The 15,859-nt window shown below is 27.5% G+C and overlaps 1 protein-coding gene across 1 annotated transcript; it reads right to left on the minus strand.

Annotated features, from left to right (window-relative positions):
• Nucleotides 1–7,566: 7,566 nt before the first annotated feature.
• On the minus strand, nucleotides 7,567–13,028 carry LOC8282473 (two-component response regulator ORR3). The gene is made up of 5 exons (XM_002523419.4): nucleotides 12,540–13,028; nucleotides 12,312–12,391; nucleotides 10,607–10,684; nucleotides 10,181–10,251; nucleotides 7,567–8,035 (listed from the first exon to the last, which is right to left on the minus strand). Exons 1-5 carry the CDS (start codon nucleotides 12,670–12,672, stop codon nucleotides 7,840–7,842), a joined length of 558 nt encoding a protein of 185 aa, XP_002523465.1. The 5' UTR covers nucleotides 12,673–13,028; the 3' UTR covers nucleotides 7,567–7,839.
• Between the last annotated feature and the right edge of the window lie 2,831 nt (nucleotides 13,029–15,859).

Consider the following 15,859-nt stretch of genomic DNA (forward strand, 5'->3'; position numbering starts at 1 on the left):
AATTAATTTTTTGAAAATGTGCTGCCTACTGTTACTTTCTTTTTTCTTTTTTCTTTTTTTCTTTTTTGAACTCAGATAACTTTTCTACTTCTTCTTACTGTAAATTAACAGTTGTTAAGTTTTGAAATTTGTAAACTGTAATTATAATTAGTTTGTAATTAAGCTCACAGTTAGTGAGACTTATGAGAATTCTTTTAAGGATTGATATATTTTACTTGTAAATTTGTTCAATGTAAGTATCATGATATTGACTTTTTAACAATTTATTTATATATATAATATAGAATATTATAGATTTATTATTTAATCACTTTTAATATGGTTATGAATTGTGATAAAAAAATATTTTACGGTAAATAGTCTCAATTTATAAAAACTTAACCACATTTAATCTGGTGAGTTATAATTATTATGTTACATGTGTTTAATAACATGAGTTTGGAGCTTAACATCTCTTAACTTTATTATTTGACCGTTAAATTGCAGTTTAATAAATTATTAATTCAATGAAATCAATTAACGGTCAAAACAATTATGTTTTATATTATTTAACTCTAAATTTATATTATCAAATATAAAAAATATAACAATAATAACTGGTCAGAATATAAATAGCTAAATTTTTATCGATCTATACTTTTTAATGATCAAATACTTTTATTTTAATTTTTAATTATATAACTTCTTTTATTTAGAAAAAAAAAATCCATAAAAGTTATCAATATTGAAACCATATAATATTTTTTAAAATATTTATTCTTAAAAAGAGATTTGACTTATTTTTAAACCATATGAAATCGATTTTTAAAAAATCAATGAGACTTGACTCTTATTTCACCTTTAGACTAAAATATCATGTATTTATTACAATCATATGGTTAAAGAATAAAAAAAATTATAGATTTATATTTTTATTTGATAAGATCGATTATGCTTTAATTTAAACTTTGTAACAAAGAATATAACTTAAATAAGTTTTCAATTTAAGATAATTTCAATACTTAATATATAAATTGTTAAAATATGATTCTCATGTATAAATAAAGTTTATTTATATATTTGAACACAATATAAATATATTTTGATTTTAGTAAAACCTTTTATTTTATAAATTAAAAAGAGAATAATTCAAAAATAAAATATTGTTCAAATAGAATAATATTATTATCTTAAGTTTGTGAGTGTATAAATTTTTTCTTAAAATATAAATACTATATAATATTTTTGAGATATAAAAAATACTATTAGGTCATGTTAACTTTTTTCTAATTAGACTTGTTGAGTACATAATATTTTGACAATTTCTTCTTAGCAAAATCAACCAATAAAGCATGAGTTATCCATATCATAACCATATAAAACCTAATGATTTAAACAAAAAAAAAACAAAAATTTAAAAATAAAAAAAATATCATATATACAAAAATAGTTTTGGATTAAATTATTAATATCTGGATGAGATAGGATTAAATTGATTATTATAATTTTTTTTAACTAATTTAGGATTCCATTGATTATTATAATATAATTTAATGCATTAAATACAAAACAATACTTGGGGACATTTTGCAAGTGGATCATTAATTGGGAAAGAAAAGAAAAGGAAAATGCTATGAATGTAAATCTTCTTCATTACCTGAACTTTATGTGTTGGCTTTGCCACACTCATTGCTTGACAAGAAATAGGAATTTGTTATCAGGTTTAGCCTTTATAATATGAGTTATCATTTTTTAAAATTTTATTTTATTTGAAATTCATTTGATATTTTTTAGTAGTCTATATATTTGTAGTATGCATGAATTTATTAGTTATTTTATAAGAAAAAGAGTTAAAAAATTATATTTTATTAATTATTTTACTATTATTTTCATAAGCATTAATAGTCTTAACTTTTTTATTTTTTAAAATTTTTTATTAATACAAAAAAAAAGCTATTTTTAATCATTACAAATCTATTTTTGAATTTTTACCATTTTTATTTTTAAAAATTTTCAGAATTTACTTTTACAAATCTATCTCTTAAAAAAATCATTACAGGATCCAACTTCTTTTAAAAGCTATTTTTAATGTCACTAGCAAAATTTATAAAATAAATTATAATATCTTTCGAAAAATTGCTATGAGAGGGTAAGCCATAGAAAATTCTTGAAATGTTTGTTACGATAATTACATGACCGTACATTCAATACTGTTTAAGGAGTACAATTAGTCGTTTATCTGTATGCTATATAATTATTATTATTATTTTAATTATAAAATTAAGTTGATAGATACAATTTAGTAAGACTTTTAATATTTAATGTTAGTTTATAAAATTTTAAAAAATAATAATAAACTAACTATTTTAAATATTTCTAATTTTTTAAAATTTTATTAATGTAATAATGTAAAATTATTTTAAAAAGTATTTATTAATTTTTTTAATATTACATAAATCATATATCAATATAATTAATATTATTATTTTTTAGAATTAAAAGTTTATTATATAATTAAAGAATTAATTTATTATTAAATATGATATTAAAAGTATAATTAAAATATTATTTCCTAGAATTAGAATTATTATCTAATTATAAAACTAATTTATTAATTCATATAATATTAAAATATAATTAATATGCTATATCTTATGATAGAATTAGTACCATTATCATTATCTAATTAGAAAACTATTTATTAGTTAATATAATATTAAAATATAATTAATATATTATTTCTTAAGATTAGAGTCAGGTATTTAATTAGAAATGTAACTTATGAATCAATAAATTAATAAAATTATACATAAGATTAGATTCTATATGTCAAAAATAATTACACATATCAAAACAAAAATCTTATGTGTCAAAAAATCTAAGCATACATGTCAACAAAATTTTAGGTTTCAGAAATTTATATATATATATATATATATATATATATATATATATATATATATATATATATATATATATATATATATATATATTCTTAAACCATTATTATTAGCTTTATTATTATTATTAATTATAATTATTATTATTATTATTGTACAAGAATAAAATCAATATACTTCTTCCATTATAAATATAATCAGTTTGTGAATATTAAAAATACATTATTTGATAATTGTACCTTTCTAAAGGCTTAAATTAACTTTTGATCAAATGTATAATTAGGACTAAGTTATTAAATTCTGTTAATTTTGTAAAAAATTTCTCTTAATTTTGTCAATAATACTCAAATTTTAAATGGACAAATGATAAAATTCTAAAACTTTTAAAATGATATACTAGTTGCCCACAAAAACTTAACATCAAGAGAAAAATCAAGAACAACATTATAATTTCAATTTATTATTTTTAAGTATAGATAACGTTTTTAAAAAAAGGTACTTCCTTGGTAACTGTATTTACGGAAATGCCAAATTTGTCTGTATTAAAAAGAAAAAATGCATATAAAAATATAGGGTTTACAAAGTTTTTTAAATCAAAAATAGGGGCGGCCAGTAGTGGTAATTTTTTATTGGACATGATCTTACAGACTCTATTTCACTACTAAATATTCATAAAACATAATTAGTTTGGATCGAATCCGAATTCGTCGTCATAGCATTGATCTCGAAATCAGAAAAAAAAATCCAATCAAAGTACAGTCTTAAATACTCTTGGAAAAATGTTTTCAAAAAACAATTCCTCTAAAATTTAAAATTCAAAACCTGAAGCCTCTTGATAAAAGTCGTTTCCGCCGGGCTACCAGCCAGTGTCGTTTATGAGGGCAAGTTTGAACCATAAAAGGATGTGAAGGAAAGGCCAAAAGATTTCTTTTAAAAAAGGTTGGCTTGTGATTTTCTTAATGGTTCGGTCGGTGCTTTAATTTTTGGAGCGTTATGTTTGCTACAGCTAGCTTGTCATGGTCTGCTCTCTCGGACTTTTGGACAGCGACCCTTCTGCCAACACAAAATTCTAAATCTTAATTCTTCTAATAATTCTAATCAATCCATTTAGTTTAGGTAAACTTTCGGTTAAAAATAATATATTAAATTTTAAAAATGTCTAGTTATATATTTGAAATTTAAAAAATTAAAAAATTATATTTTTAGAAATAACTATTTTCTAAACAATTATATCCTTAGTGATAATTATATTTATTTGATCATATATTAATATGAGATTCAGTTAATTTTAGATACTAAAAAATACTGTTTTATTTTTTTTCATTTTATATTTTAGATAAAATCATAAAATGTTAATTTCTTTTTCATTTTTATAAAAAAGCAACACTATCATCATTAATTAAGAAACATAGAAAGGGAAAAAATAGAGGGAAGTAGCTTAAAAAATGTAATTATTTTATTTAAACAAATTTTAAAATATAATCGAGTTACTTTAACATTTATGAAAAATATAATTCTAGGAGATTTGTCGGACAAAAAGTCAATTTATCCTCTGAATTTATTAATAAGGATCAAATACATCTAATTTAAAACTTTTCAGCAAATAGCTCTTTGAACTTATATCCAAAAATCAGATGCACACAATTTAAACTTTTCAGCAAATAGTTTCCTGAAATTGTGTTCAAGGGTCAAATACTCTCAATTTAATTTTTTTATAAAAAGTAAAATAACATTAGATTTTTTGGTTTTAATTGAATTATAAAATTAAAAATAGTATTTGGTAAGATTTTAAAATTTAAATTTACTTGACTAAAAATGATAAATTATAAGCTTATTTGTTAAGAAAATTAAAATTTAACGTATTTTATCCTTAGAAAGTTAAAATTTTAATATTTCTAAACATGTTCTTGTATAATACATCACTAGATATTGTATCTATAAATTAATAAAATAAATATTATTTTAAATTTTTATAATTCAATCAAAACTTAAAAATTTAATATTATTTCACTTTCTAAAAAAAATTAACTTAGATGTGTTTGACCATTGAATACAAGTTAAGGTGGTTATTTGCTTAAACAATTTGAATTGAGTGTATTTAATTATCGGACATAAATTTAGAAGGTTATTTACTGAAAAGGTTTAAATAGAATATATTTAACCATTGGATATAAGTTCGGGGCAAATTAACCTTTTATCCAAATTTGCCATCTCTCATTCCATTAAAACTGTCCATCTTTGTTCTACATATTCATATGTTGTTCTATAAAAATAGTCCTATTAGTCATCGTTAGACCAAATTATACAAAATTAGTTAATCTGCTGCGGTATCATTTCTGTTGGGAATTAAAAAATGTTCTAATTGCAAATTTTAAGAATCAATTTTGCTGCATAAAAAAATTTTAAAAAATAAAGATAGCATTATATTAATACTAAACTGTCTTTTTTTTTAAATCATTTCACCTTCTGTTATCCAACATATTAGCTATTGTTATGTTGGCCAAAGTTTAAACATATAAAATAATGTGTTGGGTTGAATTTGGAGATATAAATAAGGTATAATGTAGGGTTTAGGGTATTGGTAGAATGTACAGACGTACCTTTAATCTTTTCGGTAAATCTCAATTAAGCTCTTAAATTTTAAATTGAAATATTTAAGCCTTTAAATTACATAATATAAAACAATTAGATCCTCTATGCAACTTTGTTATTACTGCTGTTAATTATTTTGGCAAAAAGTACGGATAATTTTCTAAGCTTTTAAATAAATATCAATTAAGCTCTTAAATTTTAAGTTAGAACAACAAGCATTTAAATTAAATAATACGTAACAATCAAACCCCTCTATGCAACTCTCTTACTACTATAGACACTTTTTATTTATTGATAATGGTCCACATAAAATGACAAGCAATAGCATAATAATACCAAAATTATAAATTCTATTTTTTATATTTCTAAAAAAAATACAAAATAAAAGAATAATACAAAAATCAAGATAATCATTTCAACAAAAAAAAAAAAAGATAAAACCTAGGTGTGAAAAATGAAAGGGTTTTATCTTTTTTCTTTTATTGAAATTTTAATCTATTAGTTTAAGGGTTTAATTATTCCACTTTATAGTTTAAAGGTTTAATTGAGATTTGATAAGAGTTTAGGAGGTTATTGGTACCTTTGTCAAAATAGTTAACGCCAAAAGTAATAGAGTTGCACAGAGGGGCTTAGTTGTTCCGTATTATTTAGTTTAAGAGTTTAATTATTCCAACTTAAAGTTTAAGTGCTTAATTGAAATTCGATCAAAAGTTTAAGAAATTATCCGTATTTTTTGCCTATAAATAATTAGCAATACTTTGCACTGAAGTTTTTTTTTTTATTTATTCTGCCCACTATATTATAGGAATAAGGTTCAAATAGGTCTTTAAATTTTGAGAGTGGGTTAAATAAGTCATTTTAATCTTTTTAGACTATTTGAACTCAGAATTTTAATATTTTAACTTAGTATGCCTCGTACGAGAGAGTGCGAGCCACTCTTCTTTAAAAATAAAAGAAAAATTAAAGTAAAATAAAAAATAATTAACATTTATTAAAAATTCATAAATTTTTAATGTTATTATTAATAGCTAATCATTTATGATGAAATTTAATTTTAAAAATTTAATTTAATTATTTTTTTATTGAATTCAGTCTCTTAATCCAGAGACTGTGACTCACTTTTCTAAAAAAAGAGTTAAATTGAACTGAAAAAATCTTTTGAATTAAAGTGGCCCAAAAAGATTAAAATAGCCTATTTGTCCCTGCCCTCACAATTTATAGTGAAATTTAATTTTATTATTAATAGCTAATTATTTATGAAGAAATTAATTTTAAAAATTTAATTTTATTATTTTTTTATTGAATTCACTTTCTTAATACAGAGAGTGCAACTCACTTTCCTAAAAATAGAGTTGAATTAAACTGAAAAAATCTTTTGAATTAAAGTGGCCCAAAAAGATTAAAATGGCCTATTTATTTTTTTATTTGTCCCTGCCCTCGCAATTTAAGGACCTATTTAAACCTTATTCCTATATTATATACATTCTAGACATAATCATGCGTGTAAATGTTAACGTTGTTAATATGGTTTGTCTCAGAAGCTGCACTCATGCAAATGTATTTTTAATTTAAAAAAAAATTAATAAACTTGTAACATATAAATAGAAAAATAATAACAATGGACTTGTTTCTGCAATCTTGAGATTTGATATGGCTGTACAATGAAAAAGAAAAGAACTGTTCCATTGCAATTGCAGGCGACTTTGGTCCAGTAGACAGCACTAGCAATTGTGTCCTACAGGATACGTCAAGTCAATATCATGCTTGAACATCTATATCCTGCAGGGCAGCTGCCTGAAGAACTGAAAAGTTGATAGCTTGACTTCAAATAAAAGCCTTTCTTTTGAGATTGCCAGGGAAGTTATTTCTCATAATGATTTTGGTTAATTGTGTGCTCCAATCAAGTACCACCCAACTAAAACTCATTATGCTGCTACTGATATAATTTCAGACAAGCTCCCTAGCAATGTAATTTTCCTTCCTTCCCATAATCAACAGCATTCAAGCTCAAGATCCTTTACCAGTAGGCTCCATATGAACTACATCTAATCTATGACGACTCATGTTTAGAGAGAGAGAGAGAGAGAGAGAATGGTTTGGAAACCTGTCATAATAAGGATTGCTTTCATAATTATTAACAGAAGTACATACATTGGCAAGACCACAAGGCCTATTGTATAAACATGGCTGCACATTTCTACTCCGCAATATTTTGGTCCCTCGCAATAACACAAATGGACTTCGTCGCATAAAGCACAACCAGGTCCCCACCAGGCACTGAACCATTTCCTCCCAGGGAAGAGTATCATGGCTGCCGTCGTGAGAGATAGATGAAGAAAGAGGGGAAAGGGGCAATATTGATGCAGGGTTAAGCCACAGCAACTCCAGCAACGCGAGGTCGCCTTTCTGCTGCTCCACTCTCTGGCATTAGATCCATTTTGACTTTTCTTTTTGTGCCTGTCTTGGGTACAGGGGATATTGGCCTAGCGTAGCTTCTCAACTTCTGCAAGTCCTTTTGTTGAAGTGGTTTCTGAAGGAAATCTTCAGCACCATTAGCAAGACACCTGTGGAGCACATAACAACCATGTACAGTTTTTCAGGAACCTTGAAAATCTAGAAAAATGCAACTTGCATCAGGTAGTCAACTATATTATCAGAAAAAACTATGCAATCTGACTATTCAACAGCTATGAGTGCTATGCTTATTTTCCATCCAACACGGGGAAAGATTGCCCTGCAAAGACTGGGAAAGTACTTGAGCATACTTGACCACAAAAGTTACCATTGATGCATAGAGTTGCTTTTTCATTTTTGGCTAGAAAACCAAGATGCAAAATGCACCAATTCGATGACATAATTTAAAAGCAGGAAACATGAAACTAGAGCTCTGTTTGCTTTTGGAAAATATTTTCCACCTTTTCTAGTGTTTGGTACATCCTAGAAAATTGGTCGACAGAAAATACTTTCCAAGTCAAAAGGAAGAAAATGACTTCCCATTATGAAAAGATGAAGTTATTTTCTATACTTGTACGAGCTTATAACACAAAAGTAACTCGTAAGAAACAACATAAATATACGTGCATTAGCATATTAATTACTTGAAATCAACTCCAGCGATAGTCAGCGGAATAATTGTCAAGTTTATGTTTTTGATTTAATCATAAATTAGAATCATGAAGTTTTGATAAGTTTTAAATAATTCTCAGGCAGTATTTTTCACAAGACTCCAAACATTAGAAAATAATTTTCAAATGATTTTCCATGTATAACCAAAAAAGCAGAAAATAACCTATTTTCTTGGAAGATGTTATTCTCGAAAATATTTACCAAAAACAAGTTATTTTCCAGAAACAAATGGAGCCTAGGATATGAATGCTGTAACATAGCCTCTAAGAAAAGGGCTCCCAATCTATTTACAAATAACAGCATCGCAAGAAAGTTTGTGTGGCTGTTTACAAAATGACAGTTTTCTGTAGATAAGAGCAATGCACTCAGTCTCTCTTGAAAATTTTGATTGGCAACATTTTGCAGATGATTATTCCATTTCATTTAGACATCTTAAAGTGGTTATGATTATGCCAAATGCCTTCTTAATATATAGCTACCAGTTGCAGACAAAGTAGATACTAGCTTATAGACAGAAGTTCCCGTATTCTCTTAAGGTTACTAATCCTCTATTGATTTAAAACACTTGTATTACACTATTCACTTTCTTCGGACGAAGCATTATACTTCCGCTCTTTTCTTTTTCTTCCCCCTAAATAGTCAGTCAAGAATTGAGAAGAGGGGGATATCCTCTGTCCATGGAGTCCCACAGAACCATTTTTAGTGACCACATCTGAATAATGAACCCACAGCAGTCCTAATACAGGAGATGAAGCAATAATGATATCAATCTCATTGCTCTCATCCACAGCAATCATCACTCATTTTACCAAGGACTGTTTTGTATTTGTATCTAAATTCTCCAAATTACATCTAGCAATTAATTGGGATGATTAGTATCAAGTAATATATGGTTTTTTAGTATCACATTTCGTAAAACTAAAGGGTGCTTATTATGCTACTCTAAAGAGGTCATGATTAATTCAATGAGAATTGACTGAAATGAGTTATTTCATCTCTCTCTCTCTTTTCAATTTCTTTCTTTTCATCTCTTTTCTCCTTGCTCACATTCTCCATTCTGGTTCTACAATGCAACCAAATTTTAAATTGCAAGAAGTAGAATGCTTCTATATTCACCTTTCATGCAACATTATACCAATGAAACACGCAGATAATAGACGCTTTACTTGCAAACCCAGCCAAGTTGTAGTAATACCAGGCTACCAAAGGTTCCTCAAGTTACTATTGTGCATCTATAATTAGAGAAGACTACCAACTCCAACTTAACCAAATATCAATCCGGAACTAGTTTTTTGTTCGTTCCCCACCACTCCCTTTTCCATTTTAGTCTATTTAGGTTCGAAAGTTGAGTGTAAATGTCGAATACAATACAAGAAGCACTTACCAGGCAAAAGAAAAAAGCCATCCTTCCAGTTATATCCATGAACCATTTTTTAAAATTTCTCCAGCAAATAAAATTGCAGAGAGAACATCCCAAGATTGGTCAAATAAAATGTATAGAAACTTTTCTACAACAGCTATACCAGAGTTTCAGGTGGTTATTCACATGCCACTAACAGAAGAAAGTAATTTTAGATGAATACCTGCTGATTCTCTGTGGATCATATTCAGATGATATTATCACGACAGGGATGGATTTTACATTGCTGTGCCCCTGGGGTTCAAGAAAAGGGATTTGTTAAAGAAAAGTTCATGAACTAGTACAGAGAATCATTAGCTTTTAATGACTAACACATGACACCTAAAATTCTTCAAGTGTGGTGAAATCAGTTGAAAACTTGAGCAATTGCTTAAGAAAATTAAACACTGAAAACTATAATTCAGAAAATTCTTTGTGTGATTAGAAGCCAACCCTAAGAGCCTACAAGATAATTTTGACTTGGCATCCTTTTCATCATCTCTTATAGTTGAGACTGAGGACAGTCCAAATATAGAGTGAAATCCAACCAGTGGTATGGTGGAGATGTTGGGTGGTTAGGGTGGAAGAAGAGATGGTGCCGCTCGTTTACCTTAACAGCCATGAGAAGGTCATAGCCGTTCATCTCAGGCATACAGTAGTCAGTCAGGATTATGTCGATCTTTTGATCCTGCAAAAAGTACAACAATGGATAGTTAGAATCGGAAGTGGACTTTTAAGCATTCTTAGAAAATTTTAAGTGGCTACAAATGGAGACACAAGGACCAATCCCATAAATTGTTGTCTCTATTACGTAGTTTACCTCCAGCTCTTATAAGGAAAAATACTAGGCAGGAACCATGCATCTCAAATGCTGCCAGAAAGCGGCATCACTTCTGATACATATTGAATCAGAAAGACGAAAACAAAGGCATAAAAGCTAGAAAGATAGACTAAATAGCTCTGATCCCTGCATTCATTCCATGATATCTAAGGAAGCTTCACACAACTCATTACAAGCCACCAGCGGATTTCTGTGACAATGTTGTTAATTCCCTAATTTCTTGTTTCTACTTCTAATTTATGTGTTTGCACTTTTCAAGATGACGGCTCAGAAGTCATTGACTGAATTTCAAGCTTGCATTTTGGAAAATGTTAGAAAAGAGTCACCCCTGAAGAAACATGATGTTGGATAAAACCTAATGCATGCACAGAGTAGCACAATTACAAAGATTTACTATAATGAAGGTTGTAAACTATAAAAATCCATTAAGTTATGATGACTGGGTTGATTAATAACTAAAAGGGTGTTTATGATATATGATCTTGGAGATATAGGTCCATTCCATAAATAGTGAAGTTGGAATTTGGACTAGTAAATTTAAGAAAGTGGCCGAAGGAAATTATCTGATTCCTGTGGAGTTTAACACCTCCATAAATATGAAGAGCATTTTCATAGTAGCATGTAAGGGTTGTGATATAGAGAGCTTAATTCTTGATAATGCTTCACTTCATCCTTTATGCAGAAAAGTTAAATAATCAGCTTACTGATACTCCCAGAGTGAGTAAATTTCTAGGGGCTCTGAACAGTAACCAGATTTATGTAGTAGTGGCTTGTGGAGAAAATTATGAAGATGAGCAATATAGTAGAAAGATGACATTGGTATAGCATACAGTCTTTCAATTCAAATGAAAAGACTCATAATTTAATGATCAGAAACCTGTTCACTACTAATACATTGAAGACACAGAACCACCAAGTCAAAGCAAACAGCCTTCTAAACATTAGTGCTAAACCCTCTCTTTGGAAAATAATTAGTACTACAACGTAGTTTTCTCATTTTACATTTATCATGTATTGATGCAGCAAAAAGAGTAATACTGGCTATTTTAGGTTCAGTCAAATCCCTCTGAATTGATCCAGAGAAAATTTTAATAGATTCATGAATGAAATCAGAAACCTTTTATCTTATCACATATGTCAGAACAAAGAATTTAAAGTCAAATAATTATCTCCAATTTGTGGGCACACCACTGTTTTTACACTGTGCCTTCGGAACTAGCATAATGGGCCAAGTAAGAGTTCAACTTATCAAATTTCATAGAAGTCAAAAGACTAAACATTCAGCAATAATTACTTGTTTATATTATTCATAGCTATCACATTAACTCATTTGCTGATAAAGATCAAAATATCAAAATTTGAATTGACACAAATACTGGAGGTATGTACATACAAATTCATCATAATTTAGCATTTAGAGTCCTCTCTTCAGTTTCATGTTATCTTTTTGCATGAGAAACAAAAGAATACTTACATTATAAGTAGATTTGTCAACTTTATCCTGACTCAAACCAAGAATCTCCATTGCTTTCTTTCCATTATCAACACTAGTAACTACATTACATAAAATAAAATAAATAAATAAATAGAAAAGAAACAAAAGAAAAAGGCACCCTTTAATAAATTAATCACACAAAACAAGCAAAAATAACCCATTAAAAAAATGGAGCTCCATTTTCAAGAAAGGAAAGAAGAAAAAAACCTTTAAAAGAAGCATTCTTGAGAAGCTTCTCAACAATTTTCCTATCAAGAAAGCAGTCATCAACAGCAAGAACATGAATGGGAGCGACAGTATCAGAATCACAAGCACCACCTTGCTGTTGCTGCTCCTCCATGACTGGCTCAGCCAGTAGCGGGAATAGCCCTAAACAAGAGTAGTAGTAATAGAAGAAGAAGAAGAAGCAAGCAGCAGAAGCAGGAGCAGAAGAAGAAGAAGAAGGCAAGTGGCAATAGCAGAAGAGGTATTTATTTATTGGACAGAATAATAAAAGAAGAAGAAAAGGAGGGCCTTGAAAGTGTTAGAAAGTTAAGGAGATGGAAAGAGAGAGAAGAAGGAAAAGTGTTCGAGGGATAGAGGTGGGGCACAGAAGAGTGAGTGAGGGAAATGGCAATGGTGGTGGTGGTACTGGTGGGGAAAAAGGGTTACAAAGTATAGATTGAGTTGTCGGGAATCTTTCTCCCTGGACCGTCCCTCACCTGATATTTCACTGATTCTTTGTCCTATCCGTCCTCCCTAGGTGTGCCCAATTTTCTTTCACTATTTATTTTTCTATAAAAAGAAAAGAAGAAAGATATTATAAATATACAACAATACAAATTTAAATTGATATATTAATAATTTTTAATTTTCAAAAATTATTTTAAAAATGGCTATATTTTATATGCATAATTTAATATTTTTACTATCTAATGATTATTAAAAATATTATAAATTTTAATTAAAAATATTAATTAATTGTCTTTTGTACGAGTGAGTAAAGAGATCGATCTAATTAATAATTAGATTGAAATCGATTAAATTGAATAGATAAAAATAATTGATTAGATCCATTAATTTGATGTAAACTTTAAATTTAACAACCAATGATCATTTGAACTAAAATAATAATTGATTTATTTAAATTTACATGTATTATGATGTTATGAGTAAACTAATATAAATTATTTAATTCCTTTATTTTCTTACTTAAATTTGGTTATAAATTTTATGATTAAAGTGTATATTATATGCTATATAACTAATATAAAAATCAAAAATAGGATGATAATAACAATATATAATTATATATATGACAATAGTAAAATTGAATCAGGTTAAAGACTTTTGTCAAGTTTAAACCAAATAAAATTAAATCTTATATTTGAAAATTAACTATTTATTAAAAAAACCGAGCATATAAGTTATTTTTTTCTTTTTTATAAATACTTGGTTGATTTTACTTCTAGAAATTTAGAGTAAATGAACTATTTATTTCTGTTTCTTATTAAATTTAAGCACAACTTAGACATAATTTTTTATTTAAATAATTGAGCTCGCACTTATTGAAGCAACTCATTCTATTAATTAGTTCTTTTTTTTTTCTCCTGTGAATCTGCTATTTTGTTTATTAAGGTAGTTTTAATGACTTTCATATAATATTTATATAAAATAAATTATTTTGAAATTGTTTCTAAATAAATCAACTTATGTTATATATGGTTTAAACAAATTAAATTAGTTTATGAAATTTATTTATAAATTTACATTTTGTATGTCTCACTTAAATAATTTTTATCTCATAAATACGAGATTAACCTGATAAAATGATTTGATCTTCCTATAAACACCCTCTAATTATTAGTTACTTTTCATATATCTATATCAAAAATACAATATGATTAATCTAATTTAGTGACTATATTTACTAAATATAAATAGTCCCGAATTTCTCGATCCGTGTTTTGCTTATTATAATGCTTGTGACTATATTTATTAATCTTTTTTTTATTCTATTACTTGTTGATAACATAATTTTAATCTTTTTCTTGTTAATGATGTTTTAATTGCGAATATCATTAGTTGGCTCATCGAATAATGTTCTTAACAAAAGCCGCATAATCCGAAAACACCTATAAATAAATTTATTTATAAATGAATTCTACTCAAATCTGATTACATAATTGGAACCAAAGCACAATTTTAACATGTAATTTCTTACAAAAATTTTATATTTTTCTTTTTTTTCTTAATTTTTTTTTTTATAGTAATATGTGAATCTAAAAATTTGGAATGATCTCATCTTATGAATAAACTATGATATCGACATTGTAAAACTTTCATTTCTACTGGGTAGCTGGCTAACACCTTCCCAACAGCAAGTACCAGTTTCCAATGAAACTGTAGCATGGGTTTTGTAATTGTTGAGCTGGACCATAATCTTTCTTTTTTTGTGTGTTTTTATTTGGCAGATTGGACCGGCTTAATTTCTTGAATTTGCGACTCAGTAAAGACTCGTATCCAATCTGGCCCATCTTATCAGCTAAATGTTGTGTTACTTACTACCAACGCTCCTATACGTCAGGCTTTCGTCCGTTGGAATATTTAATTTGATTCTAAATTACTTAAGAAATAATTATTTTATTTAAAATTAATTAAATATAAATATTTATAGTATAAAATTGATTTTGATACTGAAGTGTTAAACTAATAAAATATGAAATACTTTTTGGACGCAAGAAAATATCTTTATTTTGCAATAGTCAAAGATGATAAATTAATGTTTTAAAATTGGATTGAACTAGTTGGTTCTGTCACGATCCCAACTGTGGACCCGTGACCGGCACTAGGGAATGGGTAGGCGTAAGGTCATCAACTTCCATAATAAGCCTGACACTTACTAACTCAATCAAATCTCATCTCAAATTAATATTATTAAAGCCACAAATTATATTAACAGTTACATTTTACATAATTAATTCGATCTGCCAGAAATTTAGGCGAGACCCGATACTACAAAAAATTTACCATTGATTACCCTATTATTACTACTGCGGAGAATCTAAGATTTTTACAATTTGACATACCAAATCAAACACCACCCGATGATGAAGGAGTCGGGTCACTGAGTAAGAGTCGCGGGAAGACTAACAATCACGAATATGAAAAAACAGTAAATGGAGACTGTCAGTCTCAAGAGTGAGTTAAACTCATATATCTAAAATAGATTCAAACATCTCAATACCACATTTAGTAAATTTTGAAATAAATAATAAGTCCTGCAAAAATTAAACGTGTCATGTCAAAATCATTCGTTTCATGCTATGCTTAAACAAGATAATTCCACACGTAACAGGACAGAGTACTTCAGTAGAACCCTAATCCCAACTCTAACATTTCGATTTATTTCAAAACTTACATATCGACTAACCTCAACTCTAACATCTCTAATCTCTCATTCCAACAGGACTGACGCCCAGAGAGCAAGCTCGATCAGGGACCTTACCTCCAGTCTGGTCACTTAACTCTCAACCTTAGCCTTTCGG

This window comes from Ricinus communis, chromosome 2 (assembly GCF_019578655.1).
Source record: "Ricinus communis isolate WT05 ecotype wild-type chromosome 2, ASM1957865v1, whole genome shotgun sequence".
Classification (NCBI taxonomy): domain Eukaryota; kingdom Viridiplantae; phylum Streptophyta; class Magnoliopsida; order Malpighiales; family Euphorbiaceae; genus Ricinus; species Ricinus communis.

Coding starts and splice junctions, on each gene's coding strand:
- LOC8282473 (XM_002523419.4), bottom strand. CDS start 12,672: ATGGAGGAGCAGCAACAGCAAGGTGGTGCTTGTGATTCTGATACTGTC. Junction 10,685..12,311: donor TTGACAAATCTACTTATAAT/GTAAGTATTCTT, acceptor TACTTTTTGCAG/GATCAAAAGATCGACATAAT. Junction 8,036..10,180: donor GATCCACAGAGAATCAGCAG/GTATTCATCTAA, acceptor TGTGCTCCACAG/GTGTCTTGCTAATGGTGCTG.